General features: G+C 40.4%; 1 protein-coding gene across 1 annotated transcript; it reads left to right on the top strand.

The window, feature by feature from the left end:
- Positions 1–1,919: 1,919 nt before the first annotated feature.
- SGPP1 (sphingosine-1-phosphate phosphatase 1) lies at positions 1,920–18,414 on the top strand (the record flags this gene model as incomplete). The annotated part of the gene is made up of 3 exons (XM_082485314.1): positions 1,920–2,519; positions 15,757–15,846; positions 17,853–18,414. The coding sequence occupies 3 exons, from the start codon at positions 1,920–1,922 to the stop codon at positions 18,402–18,404; spliced, it is 1,242 nt and encodes a 413-aa protein (XP_082341440.1). The 3' UTR covers positions 18,405–18,414.
- Between the last annotated feature and the right edge of the window lie 777 nt (positions 18,415–19,191).

Genomic DNA, 19,191 nt, shown 5'->3' with positions numbered 1-19,191 from the left:
TTATCTGATTGCTTACTTATTCTGACCCTTAAATCCTCCTCAAAGTCATTACCTTACCAGACTATAGTCTTCTATTCTCCTGTTACAGCCTCCACACTTGGTTCTTAAAATAGACAACTTTATAGTTGGCTGGATTAAAATCCACTAAGTTCAAATGGGCTGCTCCTACCAACTGTTCTGATCAGTGCTCCATCCTCATCATTATTTACAACTCCATTAATCCTGGAGCTGAATTTTTGCAGCAGCAGGTTTAGATCTGCTGTATATAGTAAAACATAGAACCTAGTACTGGAACCTCTTTAGACACCATCTCTTTCAACTAAGTTCTCCTATTCTTGAGATCTGGCAGCAAATTCCATTTCTGTGGTTTATTGGCACTGCAGGCACCCAATGTTAATGAGAACATCATGCAGCGCTGAATCAAGTTCCTCCTCAAAACAGCATTAATAGCTCTTTTTATTAAAACATTGTGTAGACTCGTATTATAATCCTTCTTCCTTCTTTTCAACTTTTTATGATTTGAATTCCACATCAGATTTTCTATTTTGGTTAGGATAGATATTAAGCTAACTAGTCATTCTGGTCACACTGCTCACCGTTTTCAAAAATGGCACAAAGCAGCACATTTATCACTTGCTTAACCTCCTAATTTTAAGGCAAGATACAAATACAGTGGAGTATTAGCAAGCCATAGATTGGTATCAGTTGCATAGGCAGAAGCATCAAAAAGCACCGGTGACCAAAGCTCGCCATTTCTCACAGCATTTCCAGGATGGAAACCCCAAACACTGTGGAATTCCGAAGTATCTGATTGCAAATTTTCTGGTGTCCTGCTGAACTTTTAAGCCCTCCACACCCACCAAGAGGCGTGTAACCTCCTCCTGGCTATGGAGAGACAGGGTAAGGCACAACCCCTTCCCTCCCAACCAGCCAAAAAACCTCTTGGAGCGGCTGTCTGCTCCACCGTTCTAACTGCCCTGACCGCTGCGGCTAAGACCACTCACAGTCTCTGCTTGAAATCAGCTTTCCCTCTCACGTTTACACCACCGCTTTTAGGTTTCTGGGGTCGGTCCGGGCGGCGGCAGAGGGTGAGGCAGCAGGAGGCAGGGGCTGCCAGGTGCAGGCCGCGGGGGTGCTGGTGCCAGACATGGTGGCTGAGGCGAGGGCGGCAACAGCTCACCCTATAAGTCAGATGGAAGGGCAACTACCTCCCCGGAGGCCAGTCGTGCCGGTGACCGGGCTGCAGCCGGCGACAAGGAACCGACGCGCCCCCGCGGTGCACCCGGGGAGGCCACCGGCCACCGACCCCCCTCCCCCGCACACACCGCCTGCGACCGCCTCCGCACCTCAGGCTCGAGGCCGAGGCACGCCGCCCGCTGCCTCGCGCACGGCCCAGCCCTGATTGGCTCCCCCTGCCCGTGGGGGCGGGATCGGGAGAGGACCACCGCCAATCCGTGCCGCGATGAGGTTTCCCGGGACTTCCACGCCCGTGCGGGGGAGGGTTGTGCGCAGGCGCTAGGAGGCGGTGACGGCGCGGGGCGGCGGCGGACGCGCTCGCGCGTGAGAGCGAGGGAGAGCGAGAGGGAGCGAGTGAGCGGGCGGGCGAGCGCGCGGGCGGAGCGGGCGCGGGGCCCGGAGCCGGAGCGGCGCAGCGCAGGGGGAGGGCCGAGCCGAAGCGAGGGGGGCGGCCGCCGGAGCCGGGCAGTGTCCGTCGCTCCGCGACACCTCGTCCTCAAGCAGGGTTTTCCTCAGGGAACGTTTCGCCCTTCCCGCGGCGCGCACGGCAGCCTCTGTCCCTTCCGCCGCCCCTCAGGCGAAGCCCCCTCAGCTCTCCTCCCGCCGGCCCGGGCAGCTCCTCGCCGCCTTCAAGGCGCTCCCCCACCCCCCCTTACCGCAGCAGGCGACCTCGTCCTCCCGCCATGGCTCTCTGCCGGCGCCTGGGCCGGCTGGCCGCCCACCTGCAGGACCCGCGGAAAGTGGCCGCCTTCCAGCGGCTCTGCGGGGTGGAGGGGCCTTCGGGCTGGGCCGACGCGGAGCAGCGAGGCGGGGTCCGGGTGCCGGTGGTTAACGGCGGCCCCCCGGCCGCGGAGCATCCCGCCGGGAACGGGAGCGTGCCCGGCGGGGCGGGCCCCCCGCAGCGGTGGAGGAGGAGGCCGCGCCGCAACTCCCTCACGGAGGAGGACGGCAGCCAGGAGTTCTCCACCCGCAGCCGCTTCCTCTACTATCTCTTCAGTCTGGGCACGGAGCTGGGCAACGAGCTCTTCTACATCCTCTTCTTCCCCTTCTGCATCTGGAACTTGGACGCCTGGCTGGGCCGGAGGCTTATCATCATCTGGGTGTGGGTGATGTACCTGGGGCAGTGCACCAAGGATGTCATCCGCTGGCCGCGGCCTGCCTCCCCGCCCGTGGTGAAGCTGGAAGTCTTCTACAACTCCGAGTACAGCATGCCCTCCACCCACGCCATGTCGGGCACAGCCATCCCCCTGGCGCTCCTGCTGCTCAGCTACGGCCGCTGGCAGGTAACGCTCACCTCCTTGTCGTTCTCCGTGTGTTTTCTAGCCCCCGGGTGTAAGCGTGTGACGGACTTTCTTCTCCTCTCTCCCCGCAAAAGAAATAGTTTGGGTAAAATGTGGAACTCGTGCCTTTTTTCCTTGGCCTCCCCACCTCTTTTTTTTATTATTTTTTTTTTCTATGATCCAAGGGAGTGCTCAGGTAACAGGAGCTGTTCTAATAATTCTGTCTTCTGGATGGAAGTTCTGCTGACTTAGTGAATGGTTAGCTCAGTCCACATTAAAAGTTTGCTTTAACAAGCTGTATTTTGTTCTTGTGAGGTTTTTTTCAAGTTGCCTCTTGTAGGGTGACTGCTTTGCACTATGTTTGGATAGGCATCTGATTTTTTTACAGGCGTTTGGTTTTACTGACTGAAAATTTGGTGGAGAGCCAGAAACTAACAGGCTTTTTGGTGATCCTTCTTTGCTTTGAGTCACTTTGTAGCTCGAGTTAATTTGTAGCTTTAGCCTTTTATTTAACACTGTCTTTTAGTTTCACTACCCTTAAACTGGAAATCATTATTTCTGTTTTGAGGAGTACCTATACTTTCAGATGGTGTTATAACTGTTAATGTGCTAATAATCAGCAGGAACTGATAATCTCCAATCTTCTCAGCACCTTCATTCAGCAAAATCTTAAGATCTGCCTATTGCACTTTGGGTCAATAGATGATGTTAAAGTAACACTGTTGATCATCTGGTTTACACAAGCTGATGCATGTGCATCAGCACTTGCTGTTGGCAGTACGGGCGACAGTAAGAACTCCAAAGAAAACACAACATGCATTCAGCTCTCTAAATCACTGCACCAATTTCAGTAGTAAATGAAGGAGAAGGCTTTCCCAGGCAACAAATGTTCAGTGTAGGGTTTTGAGGGCTGTGTGTGTAATGTTTAAGAACTTATGCAGTAAGTATACTCTTAAGTTGTTAACGTTTACAAATTCTTACTGTAATACCTGCTTATTTTAAGTCAGATGTATGTCATCTTGGTAGACGGAACTCTCTTTTTAAGCTTTATGGACGGGCTGAACTCTTGTCTTCCCAGTTACTGTTAACAATCGCCAGTTGCTGCTGTCACAGTGTGACACTTTTGTGGCTCTATCTCAGCCCATAGAATGTGTGCCTGACAGGAAAGAGATAGTTGAAGGTTAGAGATTGTATTTGGCCTTTCTTTAACCAAAGTTTATGTATTTACTTCTGCAAGGTGATACAGTGTGGCCAAAAGAAAGCTATTAGGGATTCATATTCTTTGCTAGGAAAATGTGAAGTATCACTCTGCTAGAGTTGTGCAGGCATCAGATAATGCCATGTTTAGAGGGTGTTTGAAATAAATATTTGGAGTTCTGTCACTGAGATGCTTAATCTTAAAGCGTTTTTTTAATGACTGACTACAATCTGAATATTTGATTATTATTTGTTAGAAGTGTAGGGCAGGTGTCAGTTGGAAGAATTAACTAGATTTCTACTTCTTTGCATGTGGGAAACATAATTTAGTAGTATCAGTCAATTAGCTTTGCACAGACTCTGATGTCATGTGTACAAAGGAGAACCTGGCTTGATTGCTTTTATAGAACCAGCAAACCAACAATGTGTGAAATGGTATTTTTGCCAGTGAACTGAGTTTGATCTTTGGTTTGCCAGCCCTGCAACTGCAGTCTGTGAAATACTGTGCTAACTGACTAAACATATTCATAATGAATGCATATTAAGAAATTATAAACATTCAGCCTTGCTATTATTCATTTAGAGCCATGCTTAAGAAATGAGGAAGCAAAGTGCTTGAGTCTTCATTTTAATTCTTTTTTCCTATGAAATGTGTATGAATAGCAGACCTCTCCGAAGCCAACTTCTACTATTTCAAAATGTTATTTTTTTAAAAAATAACCTTTCTGATTTTTAAATTATTTCCAAATATTAATCAAAAGTTAACGTATATCAAGTATCTTTTGATTCGCCTCTAAAGAGAGTTAAGCTTTCATCTAGTGCTTCTGCCGTTTTCCATGTTTTACTTGTGTTGAAAGGGAGTAGAATCTATATTGACAACTTTGTCATGCTTTTCTAGAAATAGATGGGGTTAAACAAGGCTGACCTCAGAATTTCTTGGAAAGCTATTAATGATAAAGGGGCTTGTAATAACTCTAATTTTTATTAAATTATACATATTTATCAGTAGATACAGATGGTTAGATTTAAACTTGTTGGCAAATGTTGGGGTATGGACTTTATATATTCAGTATAAGCAAGCATTACACAGACCCTGATCATAATGAGTCCACATCTTAGGACTGTTCGTTCAGAAAAATCATAGTGGAGCAAGACTCGGTGTGAATTTAAGGAGATACAGCTGTAACTCTCTGCAGGGACTTTTATTCTGGAATACAGGTAACTTTAATTGAGCGTGTCTCTCTTAAGTTTATCCTAAACCAAAGAAAGCCGTTCTTGCTCTAAAAGATGTTATTCCAGTGAGAAGGGAATCACTTTCCTGTATAGTTTATTTGGAGTTTGCTTTCATTGGGCTATGACTTCCTACTATTGTGTAATAGTTATTTTCTATCAAACAAAGACAATCTCTGAGTCTTTGTTGTCCCTTGAACAACATAGAGAACAGAGCAAATCTGCTCTTACTTTTCCAGATATGGCCCAAATGGTCCATTTAAAACCAAATATTTTTATTCCAGTAGGTTTTCTTTTAACCTGTTGAATTAAGTTTGTGCTTTCCTAGTTTCCAATACCTATCAGTAACAATTATTTTCCTATCACATAGTGTTCAAAAGGATTTTTGACTATACACAGTAAACAAAATATTTGCTCATAAATGCAATTGTTCAAGTAAAATATTTTCAGAGATTATTTATTTTAAAGATGGTTGTGACAAATTTTCACAATTGGAGACTTTGGACATATTCAGTGCAACCAACTTTCACACAGAAACAAATTATATGTTAAGATAATTTTCATAATAGCTAACTGTTCTGTCCATTGTGGAATATAATTTTTCCAATTTCCCCTTGTATTATTGGACCTTGCCTGAAACTTTTGATTCCACTTGCATAATCTTTATTTATTTATTTAATATTATTAAATGTCAGCAGGGAAAACCACTTGTTTCAAAGACACTTCAGTAACCTTGAAATACAAAGCTCATGCCAAAGACTCATGAGAATTTAGGAGTGTTATAGATGTTGATATTTTTCTTTGTCTTTGAAGCTCTGATACCCTGAAAGAGGAGGACAAACACTTAAAAGACAGTGAGATTATAGATTTTAATATGATGTAGGAAAAAGTATACCTTTATCATGTTGGGGAAAACTTACTGTCTTTGAAATATTGACTGTTTGAGCCAGGCTGGCTTATATCATGTCCTGAATAGGGAGGAAGAGACACTGTGAACTGCTAATTATCTACAAAATCTGCAAAAGCCTGGTGGTTTATTTTGAGGAGGGCAAAGAAAAAAAAAAAATCAATCGGGGAGACAGAAAATATGCTTTTTTCCCCAGAGTTCCTCCAGGATGCAGCCTGGCTGTAGCAGTAGTTGTCTGGATTAGGAAGCGATGGGTTTGCACTCCTTCCTGAGCTCTGCATTAATGAGCTGAGTCAGGAGCTGCTGACTCTCACTGTAGGCCATTGAACAAACTTTGAACTTCGTTACGTTGATATTCAGCAGTAGCCTGTAGTCTTGACTGATGAGTAGCTGGCCTCTGTAACTACATTGACCAACATTTTTTGAATATGCTTATCTTCTGCAGGAGTTCAGATCACTATGACAGCATTGTCCTCTCTATGTACTTGTCTGCCGATGTTTTATGTGCAAATCCTATCATCAGTGACTGTCTTTCCACCCCATTGATGGTAATAGCAACCTTAATAAGCACTACTGCTAAACCCACAGTGGAGTGCCTCTATACTATATATAAACATATATATAACATCTGTACAAATGGTTTCTTTGACTGACACACCTGAAAGTATTTTTCAGTTTTCATTTACTTAGTGCTGTCCTGACTCTCCATAGTACCGGTTGTGTAAGAACGTTATGTGGTACCAGGTCAAACACTCTTCCAGAAATCTTTAATCCACACTGTTGCTTTTATCAATCAAAGCAGATGAATTTAATCAAATGAGTTGGGTTTGACGGGGTCTGTATTGGGATTTCAGAGATCTGCATCGTTCTGTGATTCTGATTGACCATTACTAAATATTACCTCTAGAATTGTCTACCTGCTCTTTTATTTCAGAAGGCTAAGTTCTCTCAGATCACGACTGGGAATGGGGAATAATTGGTTATCCGGGTTGGATGAATAGTCTAATCCTAGTTTTAAATGTCTGTCCTTGTTGAAGGAATTGCAGTATCAGTAAGATTGATGTAATGATAAAACTGGAAGCAACACTTCAGAGGACACCTCTTATATACAAAGTCTGTGTGTAAGAGCAAGTGCAGACTCCTTTCAGAAAGAGGTGCCTCATGTCTTAGAGAAGCCCAAATGGATTTTGGCTGAAATATTAAAATGTTGTGAAGAAACTTAGGCAAAGAGATGTGTGCTTGTCTAATTGGTTTTATTACATGTGTTTCTTAAAAAACAAACAAAAAAAACCAAACAAACAAAAACAACAACAACAAAAAAAAAAACCAACAATCAAACAAACCCACTTCTGACATGAGAAGCATAGCTGAAGGGATGATCTGAAAACTGAGAATTGCCTACACAATGAAGAGCTCTTGAGAAAGAGCAATGGGAATTTTGGAGGGTCAGCACTGGCCTTGTCTTGTGTTTTTGAGCTGTAAAGTCTTCTTTTGTGGGCCATACTAATGCCTGTAGTTTATTTGTAAAGGAAGCTGGAAAAAGTTCTGTAGCCTTTTTGATTCAGATGCTTTTAGAAGTTTGAAAAGAGCATAGCCAGTTCTTGGAAATCCTATTGGGAGATCTCTGCTAGAGGTATACAGCAGCTGGTCCTATTAAACTGTGTTGATTGGCATTAAATACATTTTTCAGTTTTGCATAAGCAGATCTTGACGTACAGGATCTTGGGGGGAATACGTAAAAACAAATGCTGTAAGCTTAGATACAGAGTTTCTGATGAAGAAAGGATTCAAAGAGAATACTTTATGTCTCAATGTTATTTTTTTTTTCTTAGCACATGTAAAGCACTTCTTGTACTTTCAAATAGGGTGTGTTGATTAAACCTGAGAAAAATTCAGTTTGCAGAAAAGCTGTTTTTTAGGTGTTGGGGGCATAAGCAGAATGAGCTATAGGTGATTGTTGCTGGGTGTGTTCAAGGAGAGTTTTTTTTTTTTTTTTTTTGTAGTGACTGCAAGGAAAAGAAGAGAAAGTTTATAATTCCTGGTTTAACTCTTTAATTTCTTTTCACATGATGTGTAGCAGAAAATTAAAACTTTTAACTCCCTGCAGGGCTGGCATTGAAAACTTTATCTTGGAATTTAAAGAAGAGATTCTTGTAATGACATGTATCACACTCAAGTTTTTATGCTTTTTGATGGTAAGGTTTGTCAGTGGAAGAAAGAAAGGAAATAATTGATAAATGTAGCTTAACCAGTGCTATTTACTACCTGGGTTCTTTTGAAAAGACAGTTTTTTGTCTGTTTGTTTTTCCTAAATTGACTTGTAAGTGGTCTTTTCTTTTTAACTATCCCCTTCTCTCTTTTCTTCTGCTCCTTCCAGAAAAGCATTTATATGCTGTGCTTTTTGTACTCATCTGGCCAACCAGTGTCTCAGTCATCCCTGTAAACATTGATTATAGCTTTTCATATGATTATTGCCAATACATAGCCCCAATAACTTATTAAAAACATGATGCTGTCAGTGCTGCTTGGATTATTTCAGTGAACTCTGGCCCAAAAGAATTGTCTCAAACTCAAGCTCAACTTCTGAGTTACGATTAAAAAAAGCTCATTGAGTAATACTGTCGAGTACTGAAAACGTTAGAAAATTAGTTTGGAACCCTTTGTGAGTGCTGGAAACTTATCCACTGTAGAATGTGCTTTTTAAAAAGTAAAGAAATAAACATCTAGAGTGTATTTTCAGAATGTTTCATTATGAAAGAAGGAATTTTCTGACCTAGGTCAAAGCTTTTAGGACAGATTGTTTCCTTATGAGCGTTTTTAAACAATGGTTATGTTATTAAGACTCTTGGCAAAAAGTCAGATTAAGGGGAGGAGGATAGGCACTTGAGGGAAATGCTTTCGATGTGATCCAGTCAGAAGCTTGCAATCCCCTTTCTGGAGGATGTAACTGAAAGAAATGGGAATTTCCCATTAAAAACATAGGGCATAAAATTCTCAAAGACTTACTGGGATTAGTTTCACTGCTGTTTTCCAAATATGACCAATTTAATTTGGTTTAATTGAATAAAACAAGATTCTGGATGTGGGAACGAAATAGAGAGGAGATGAGTAGTCTACTCAATGTGCTTTATTCCTAGCTTTTAATTTAACTTAACATGTGAATTTGAGAAATCAATGATCTTTTGTATCTTTTTTTTTTTTTAATAACATGCTTGGTGATCTGTCCCTTACTTACATATGTTAAGACTGGGACATTTTTCTTAATGGGTATGATGCCTTCAAAGAAACATATCCCTTCAAAAGTAAAAATGTCAACAAAGGTATCTTTTCAATCTATATGTGGCATTTGTCTCTATCTCCAATCTCTGCCTTGCTGTCAATTCCATCTGCCTCCACTTCATTTTCTAATATTGTATTTGTACTATATTATTATACATATTGTCAAGTTTTATTCTGGCCTTTGGAAAAATATTTGTTCAAGCTGAATATCATGATTTGATCTAATATGGAATGCGGGGTACTTTTCTCAAGGAGAAAAATGCCAGGTTAGTGTTGGATTTTGAGTCAACATGGGATTTTTGAAGTTCAGATTGAGTACTATGGGAGTGTCTTTGATTTTTGGATAAGGTTGAGATTTTCAAACCACAAGTTGGTTTTGTTTTTGTTTTTTTTTTTTTAATTTAGAAAAAAGAAAGCAGTATGCAGTTCAATAAATAATCTCCATACTCAAAATTGTTGAGGTGGTATGGTAGCTATGGAGGCATAATGAGTTTTTGAGGATATACATAGGATGGCCTTAATTGAGCGCATGGAAGACAGGTTTGAGATGTTTGTGTCAGAAATGGGCTGTTAGTGAACATCTGACTCTAAGTGACTATGAGTATGGTCAAGAATGAAGATATGTCAATTCTGTGACCAGAAAGAACAAGCTGAGAGAATTAAACCTGTTTTTTTTATGTCTACCTCTGCCAGCTGTGATCTCTGACCAACCTTTGTGCCTCTGTAGGTCTGATATGGCGTGCAAGGAACCATAGGAGTAAAATTGCTGGAATTCAACAATCTTGCCTTAATATCTTTCATTTAAGTAGATATTGTCAGTGTGTCTATATACAACTGTATAGAAAAGATCTAAAAGTTTATAGCTCAAGTGTAATTAGTAACTGTTAACTTTCAAATTTGTGAATGCAGTATTTTCTAAAATAAGAGACACAAGAAAACCTAAAAAAATGAGTGCTTGTGGCTTTCTTCCATGAACACTTGAGATTAGTTTGTATTAAAGTTTTCACATTAATTTTCATAATATGTGTCTATTTTAAGTAGAAAACCTAGTAAAAGCTGGTTGTTTGTGACTTTTTTTTTTTCATTGAAGATTCATTTGTGATTGGGAGAGAAGCTTTGTGAAATCCACTGTTGTTTTGTTTTGGTATTTAGGAGTGTCGACAGGACTAATTTATCTCCTAATACATGGGAAGACTGAACTTTTAGAAGACTCTGGTGTCTGAAATTGGCAAAATATATACTTTATAGCCAGCTATGGTGTGTGGGTTTCAAGGTCTCGGTGTTTTCAAGCTTGCCAGGTACAGGAATGAGGAGGAGTGAGACCTGAACTCTTGACACAAGCTGGCCAACAGGATTATTTCATACCATGAACATCACATTCAATATAAATTAGGAATTTTGCTGCTCCCTTGATGGCTGCGATCCAGAGAACTTCTTGCCCCAGTGCTGGAGCCCTGAGGCCTTCACTTCCTCCTGAAGCTGTAGCACTTGCAGCGTTCTACATTTGCTGTCCACTGCTGGGAATGCACAGCTTCCTACTGATAGAGTTGGCCGAGTATAGTCTTTGTATATTTTTGTATTGGTATCGGGATCGATACTGATTCTTTGGTGTTATTGATGTTAATTATCTATTCTTAGTCTATTAAACCTGTTTATATTTCAACTCCCTGGGTTTTCTTTGTTTCCTGATTCCCTCTCCCTGGTGGGGAGGGGTCACTGGGTGACAGAATGATTGTCTAAACAACAGTAAATTGTTATGGGCTTCTCAAACCATAACAAGGAGGATATGTGCCTAGGCAGTGGGAGGTTACAGATACTTAGAACCACGGTATAACCAATGTATGTGTGCAAAATACATACACGTAGTCATTTGCTGGATGAAACAACATTTAGAAAACGCTTGCTAGTACCTCAATATTGCATTATTTTTAGAAAAAAAATTGGAAGTTAATTTCTGGCATCAGCTTTTTAAAATAAGAATCAAGGTGATGTCCTCTGTAGGTGTATGACTTGGCATGCTGCTGAGCAGTCTTCTTGCTGAGCTAAAAGGTATGTGGGAGTGTTAATATTCTCCTTTAGTCATCCTGTAAGTGAGAGCAAAATACACAGTGGCCTTGTCACCTCAAGGCAGATTTTAAGCAGGTGCTACTACTTCAGTGTTCTAGGAATTCTTGAACCCAGTGTCTGCTTTTAAAAGGTATGAGTGAAAATAGGTCAAGGAGGAGGCAGGGTATTGTGTGTTATTTGTGTTGAAGTAGGGGGATTTCTTCTGCTTGATTTCTGCTAGTGTCTAAGGAGACTAGTGAACTATGGAGCCCCAAAGGGTACATACAGCTTTCAGTGGTGTTCCTCAGGGATTTGTATTGGGACTGGAGCTGTTTAACATTTTTGTCAGTGACATGGACAGTGGGATTGAGTGCACCCTCAGCAAGTCTGCCGACAATACCAAGCTGCACGGTGCAGTCAATACGCTGGATGGAAGGGATGCCATCCAGAGGGACCCAGACAGGCTAGAGATATCAGCCTGTGCAAACCTCATGAAATTCAACAAGGCCAAGAGTAAGGTCCTGCACGTGGGTCAGGGCAATCCCAAGCACAAATACAGGCTGGACAGAGAATGGATCGAGAGCAGCCCTGAGGAGAAGGACTTAGGGGTGTTGTTGGATGAGAAACTCAACATGAGCTGGCAATGTGTGCTCACAGCCCAGAAAGTGAATAGCGTCCTGGGCCGCATCAAAAGAAGTGTGGCCAGCAGGTCGAGGGAGGTGATTTTGTCCCTCCACTCTTGTGAGACCGCACCTGGATTACTGCATCCAGCTTTGAAGCGCCTAACATAAGAAGGACCTGGACCTGTTGGAGTGGGTCCAGAAGAGGGCCATGAAGATGATCAGAGGGCTGGAGCACCTCTCCTATGAGGACAGGCTGAGAGAGTTGGGGTTGTTCAGGCTGGAGAAGAGAAAGCTCTGGAGAGACCTTCCAGTACCTAAAGGGGGCCTACAGGAAATCTGGAGAGGGACTTTTTACCAGGGCATGTAGTGACAGGACAAGGTGTAATGGCTTTAGACTGAAAGAGTGTAGATTTAGATAAGAGATTCTTTACTGTGAGGGTGGTGAGGCACTGGAACAGGTTGCCCAGAGAAGCTGTGGAAGCTCCATCCCTGGAGGTGTTCAAGGCCAGGCTGGATGGGGCTTTGAGCAACCTGGTCTAGTGGGAGGTGTCCCTGCCTGTGTAGGGGGGCTGGAACTAGATGGTCGTTAAGGTCCCTTGCAACCCAAACCATTCTATGATGCTCTGCAGGTGGGTTCTGGGGTTGTGGGAAGAAAATCAGATTGGTTATGTGGGCAATGCAGGAAGGTATGGATATAACATTGGAAGAAACCAGCACAGATGAAGGTTAAAACCTTCTTTATATCAAGTTTTGTTCCTGTATCTTATGTATAAATATGTCTTTATCTAAACAGATGGATTTTTTTACTGACTGATAAGTAAGCTTCAAACATAAAATGACAGTTGTCCAAGTGTGCTGGTTACATAGTGGGACCACAGAGCAGAACGCTTTGTGTGGGATCAAATCACAAAAATTGACTTAGCTGTTGTATTGTGGAATATTATTCTAATTGTTTCAATCTTCTGCTTTTTTATAGTGGACTAAATAAAGTACAGCTAGGTATACTGTAGTGAATATGCTCTCTTGGGTGGAAAGAAACTGGGTTTAAGACTTGCGTGATTATGATTATCATGCATTAAAAATACCATAAATTAGCATGCACCTAATACTCAAAACACATTTTTGGACAGGTCATGCTAAAGCTATTTCAGTAAGAATAATTTGGCTTAGTTTAAGTTAAAAATTCTTCATTACTTTAAGAATATATGAATCAGGGTTAAATATATAATTGTTTTTTTTATTAGAGACATAATTGGGAAGTGTTTGAGTTTTTGGACACAGACACTTTGCTACAGAGGAACTAAACTAGCCAGTGTTTTCAGATGTTTTAATGGGTATTTATTCTCAATACGATTAGAAACAGAATTAGAGTGAGATATGAGAGAGTCAAATATTCTTTCCAAAATTTCCTTCAAAGTTGGAGTTTCTGAGAGTTTCCTTCTTTGAACACCCCTCCCTTGAGAGTTCCTAACTGAGAGCAAGCATTTCTTTTCACTTCCAGAATTTATCCTACTCTCCCTGCTGTTTAAAACAACCTGCCCAGGACTCTTAAAACAAGACTTCTCATACTTTTTGCTCCTTGTTCTCAGGGTTTTGCTGTTTAGCAGCTCTGACGTCTACCCCATAATCCCAACTTCTTACCCACAGTGTCGGTAGCTGCTATAGCCTGCTGAGCCTGGCACTTCACTGGTTTTCCTGCTAAAGCTCTAGCTTCTGTTTCTGTTGGGTATTTCAGAAACACCGGAAAAGTCTTTATTTATTAAAGAAAAGCCTTACCCCTGATTGGAGCCTGAAAGCACAAAAGATGTGTGCCAGGAAACAAGAATGCATGTTTGGTATCAAGTGATGGGCAAAAAGACATTTGAAACTTTTGACACGTGCGTGAACACATGCAAGCTCATTCTACCACCAAGTAATTGTGATGCTATTGAATTTTCTGGTCGAAAGGCTTGCATTGCTTTTGGAGGTAGTAAATCTTCCCTTGCTGGTCTCTGACAAACAAGAAGTCTGTCTTTCCAAACTTTCATCTTCTGGAGTGTGTAAAGAGGTGCTAAAAGCTCCTTTCTCCTTCAGAGGATATAGGGTATACCTATCCCTATATATAGTAGTAGTAGGTAGTCCTCTGGGGGAAGAGTGGATCAGCACCAAGCAGGGAGGTTGTGTGGCTTGAGTGTCTTTCTGCAGCAGGCAGCATTACTTCTACCCTGAGATCAGTGGAAATTATGGTAGAGGCATAATGGGGATGAGTGACGGGGCTACACTTGTGATGTATCCCAGTGCTGCAGCACAGGGTACAATGATTACTTTTGTGGCTGCTATAACAATGTCAGCATCCAACTCTGCAATCTTGTCTTCAGTACGACCTAGTTACTGGTGTATTGCTCATTATTAGCATAATTCTGAAAGGCAGGAAACTGAATTTGTTCGTTCATCATTTCAGTTAGAAATGAATCATCAAGTGCATAATTTTGTTTAGGTACAATTTGTAGATGAAGGTAGTAGAAACAAAGACAAATGTTGCTACAGGAATTAAACTAGATGTAACACAAAAGTGAGCTGGGCATTTAGAATTGATTTTAATGTGAAATCGGTTTCTTAGGTGAAATGTGAGCTTCCTGATTTTGTGTTAGTTTGAGAAATTTTTTTTAGGTTTGTCATGCTACATGGTCGTGGAGCTGAGAATTCAAAGGATGTTGGAACAGGGCAAAATACTGATAACCTTTTCTCAAACCTATAATTGAAAGACTGATTTAGAAGCTTGTCAATCTGTTAAGTGGCCTTCACAGAGGACATACTTTCTCCAATAAGAGTAAAGATACTTTCTGTAATTAGTTGGATATTCTACCCTTCAGTTTACCCGTGAAAGGGCAAGAAAACTGCCTGTAATTCTTAGTTATTATTCTGAGATTTGAGTATATCTAGACTGCCTGTTTGTATTGAAAGTGTTTATCATTGCTTTCATGTAGGAAGTGAAGCAATTTTGGCAATGTGCCATTTTTCCTTGTGACTGCTTCTTTTATAGAACTAATAATTATTTTTAATACTGAAAAAAGGAAGCTGTATCCTGTCCTGTACAATGTTTTGCAATATGGGAGTGGGAAAGTATTTCTTACTGTGCTGTAAGATGTGAATTAGCATACTTTTATCCAAAACCTAAGAAAGTTAAAATAATAAGTTTCTACACATGTGCTTATTACATATGTGCTTATTAAAACAAAGTATTTTGTTCCTGATAAACAGTCCTTATTAATAAAAATATCTTCTATGAGAAGATGAAAATAATTGGAAATAATTATTTGATGGTTTTTGTTTAATAAATGTGGATTGTAAGAAGAAATTTATATAGGTTTGTAGAGAAAAAAAAGAGTACTATTCTAGAAGTTTCATGCTAATGCTCAGAGATTGAGTCAAGGATCGCAGAAATTCTAAAACAATGCATAAGGAATTGAATTTATTTGTTAAATTATTGAGTTCTTCCTTTGTAGGAGAAAGGTGAAGCTACTAGATTCTGCCTGGATAATTGTTAACAATACTAGTGTATTACATAGCCACTTCACCCAGTGTAAAACTGTTCCACAGTTTATGACACAAGGCTTGTCTCTGCCCATACTGCAAATTTGGGATATCATAACATGGCAAGACTAACTGCTATAAAGATCTATCAACTTCGTACTACTTTGGCTGAAAAGATAGGACCAATTCCCTGTAATTCATATATCCTGAATGCAAAGGAAGAGGACAAGGGAAAAAAAAGTTTAAAAAGTTTGACTTAATAATGGTTTGACTTTATGAAAAGTGGACTCACTTGAGGTGGTCTAATAGGCTTGGGTAGCCTCAAGCAACAAAAAGGTAATCATAAGTTGCATTAATTGGCATTCATTATAGAATTCTTATAGAGTGATTTTTTTTTTTTTTTTTTCCGAATTCTAATATAAACTCTCAATTTTTTCCCTACCAGTATCCCCTTATGTTTGGACTGATCCTTGCCTTCTGCTGGTGTTCTTTGGTTTGCTGTAGTCGAATTTATATGGGAATGCATTCAATTTTGGTAAGAAATGATGTTGTTCTGATTTCATAACCTTCTATCACACTTAATTTTTTACAGTGCCGTAATTGTATATAGATTCATTTTTTACAATGCCCTACCATATGGGAAGAGAAAACTTAACGTTTCTTCAGCAGAGAAATTGATACAATAGCTAAAAGTGTATGTGAAACTTCTGTTAATTTATACTTTTCTTTCATAAGCTCAATCTACGGTTGAAACTTAACTGATGATTAGTTGTAGTTTTAGTGCAGAAGTTAACTGCGCTAAAGCGTAGACTAAAGTTTCCTTTAAAGAGGAGAAATAATTTTGCAGGATGAGAGAGTGGCTGTTAATATCCACTTGGGTTCCAGCTACTCAAAGCATGTGCATTTCAGAATGCCATGCTAAATGCCAGAGTTTCACTTACACAAGACTGTAACAAACCAAATAACAAAGTTGTCATCTTTGAAAAACAGACTTGTTTATTAAAAAGGATTAACAAATTCAAACTGAAACACAAATGCATACAATGTAAAAATGTGAAAAGAACACTACAAAATAGTAATCGGACTGTAAGACCACTAATAAGAATGGTGTAAGAGGCTTTTGAGGATCACTTGCTAGAACAAGGATAGCTAACAGAAAACAGTAAGCCTGGTAGTGAGGAGCAAAGCTGGTAGATGAACATAGTGTAAAAGGAGCATGTGAAAATAAGGCAGCTCAGAAAAACTGAATTAGTGATTAGGAACAGTGATTAGCATTAGTGATTAGGAGGCTTCCTGAGTCAGAACCACTTGTCTGGAGGACCATGGGATGAACTGGTGTTTCAGCTGACAGGTAATATTTTAGAACAAAGTCATGCAACAAATAGCAAAGCCTTATGTAGACTAGGTTATTCGGCAGTTTCATATCTGAATCCTCTATAGTGTTTGAGTGAATACACTTAACGATATGTTACCTGTAATATAAATCAACCATAGTGTCTAAGTTTGGGGGTAGGAGAGAGTGGGAGATATGGCAGACAGTTGTTGGGGCTGCTTCTGAAATGAGCAAGTCGGACTTTCATATCAGTCAATTGTGTTAGAGCTTTTACCAAGCATTCAATTAGTGGAAGTGAATGAAAATGATTCATTGAAGACAGAGCAGTACAAATATTGCTGACAGAAGTCCCACCTCCTGGCTTATATGGAAAAGTTGATAAGCATGTAAATGAAGGTGATCTGGTTTCAAGGCTTGGATTTCTAAAAAACTTTCAGCAAATTCCTTAACAACTAAAGGTGACAAAAGTTGCAGATATTTCTGTGCAACCAAGTGATTAATCAACAGTAACTGAAGCTTAATGCTAAATTAAAAAAATAATTGGAGTAACTTGTCATTAAGAAAAGATATTTTTACAACAATAATAAAACTGAAAATCAAGTATGAAGCCGCAGAAGTTTCCTCTTCCTCTCCTTTAGTAGTTGGAAACTGTTCTCCATTCCTGCAGTATTGTTAATTCTGAAGCTGGAGTGGAAAGTCTAAGCTGCTGTAATGCCTTGCTGCTGTAGCCCTCAACTGCCTTAGCAGCTGTTGCTGCCAGCGTGCCTGTGTGTTGGCACTCAGGCACTTAAACCCAGTGTTGGTGAGTTGTTGCAGCAAACTAAGGTGGCAGAACTTATTTAGCTGGGCTAGCTTTGTGCTGTCTGTAGGCTGGAATGCTCCAGTCCTGGGCAAGGACCATTGTAGCCAGCAGATAGGTAGATCTACAATTTTGTTTGACCACAGATCATTTGATCATAGCTTTATTCATGATCAGGCATCATCTGATCGTGATGCTGATGTCCTGTTAATAGGTGATCAAATGCAATTCCTTACCTGATCTTTAACTTAAAGAAGATTTAGTCTTGTACAGTAAATAAGAAAAGTTGGGAATCCACAAGTCACTTTTAGCAACAGAGCAGCTAGGTTTGTCTCCATGCTAATGTAACTTAAGTTATTTTTTAAAATAGTTATTACACTGAAACCATATCTTTCTTTCTCTTCAACAGGATGTTATTGCTGGATTTCTGTATGCTATTCTCATCTTGGTTGTCTTCCATCCAGTTGTGGACCTGATTGATAACTTCAACTTAACTTACAAATATGCACCCTTAATTATCATCAGTCTCCATTTAGCCCTGGGCATCTTCTCTTTTACTCTAGACACCTGGAGCACATCACGTGGAGACACAGCTCAGATACTGGGCTGTGGTGCTGGAGTAGCCTGTGGCTCTCACATTAACTACATAATGGGTCTAAAGCTAGATCCTCCTCCCGATATATTACCTTTATCTCTTTCCTCTCTCACTGTGACTGTGTTTGGAAAAGCCATATTGCGGTTGTTGATTGGAGTAATAGTTCTGTTGTTAACAAAAGTAGCAATGAAAAAAGCCACTATTCCACTGGCATGTAAAATATTTCGCATACCACATGATGACATACGGAAAGCAAGACAACGCATGGAAGTTGAACTTCCCTATCGCTATATTACTTATGGAATGGTTGGGTTCTCCCTCATGTTTATTGTTCCTTGCCTCTTCCATTTTATTGGTCTGTCTTGACTCAGTTTTATCATCTTAAATAGGGAGAGCAGAGCTAGTTGCTTTTTGAAGAGGTGCACTAGTTTGCTAAGGGAAGGCCAGTGAGCTTGGCTTTAGCAGGGTCTTCACTTTAACAGCAATACATAGCAGGCAAAGCATTTAAAGAACTTTGCACGTCTTTGGGTATGGTATAGGGCCAGAAGTCAAATATCAGTTCACAAGAAGTGCCAAACTCTGTAAATGCTATGTCTAGACTTATTGCTGTAACAAAGTCTGTGTGTGTGTGTGTGTGTGTGTGTGATGCAATGAATGTATCCAGATGAATGAATGTCTGTCATACTGTACCTGTATACACTGACATTTTAACAGGTATGTCTGACAGCTAATCAGAAAGCTCCATTCATGATCTGTTTGCCATTTCATAGTAACTTATTCAAGTTTTTGGACCATAGACTGCTAAATTTGTTTTCCTCTATTCTTTCCTGAAGTCCTGCTTCAAGTTGTTTCAGCTAATAGGCATTTCTAATGGACCAAACTTGTAATGAGGTTGAATTTAAAAAAAAAAAAAAAAAAAAAAAAAAAAAAAAAAACAAACAAAAAAAACCACAACCAAAAAAACCCCACCAAAAAACAACAAACAGAAGGCTTTTTCTTTAGCTCCCTCTACAGAGTAAAATGTCTGGATTGGCATAGATAGGGATCCCTAAAGTATATATGATTCAGGTGCTGTATTTTATGGTTTAATAACTGTGCCTTTCTGTTGCTAAACTAAGAAATGCCATATGTACTGTGATGTAAAAATGCCTAA

The sequence above is a fragment of the Vanellus vanellus genome, assembly GCF_965231255.1.
Source record: "Vanellus vanellus genome assembly, chromosome: 6".
Taxonomy (NCBI): domain Eukaryota; kingdom Metazoa; phylum Chordata; class Aves; order Charadriiformes; family Charadriidae; genus Vanellus; species Vanellus vanellus.
The sequence above is the reverse complement of the archived record's forward strand: the minus strand, read 5'-3'. Positions and strand labels throughout refer to the sequence as shown.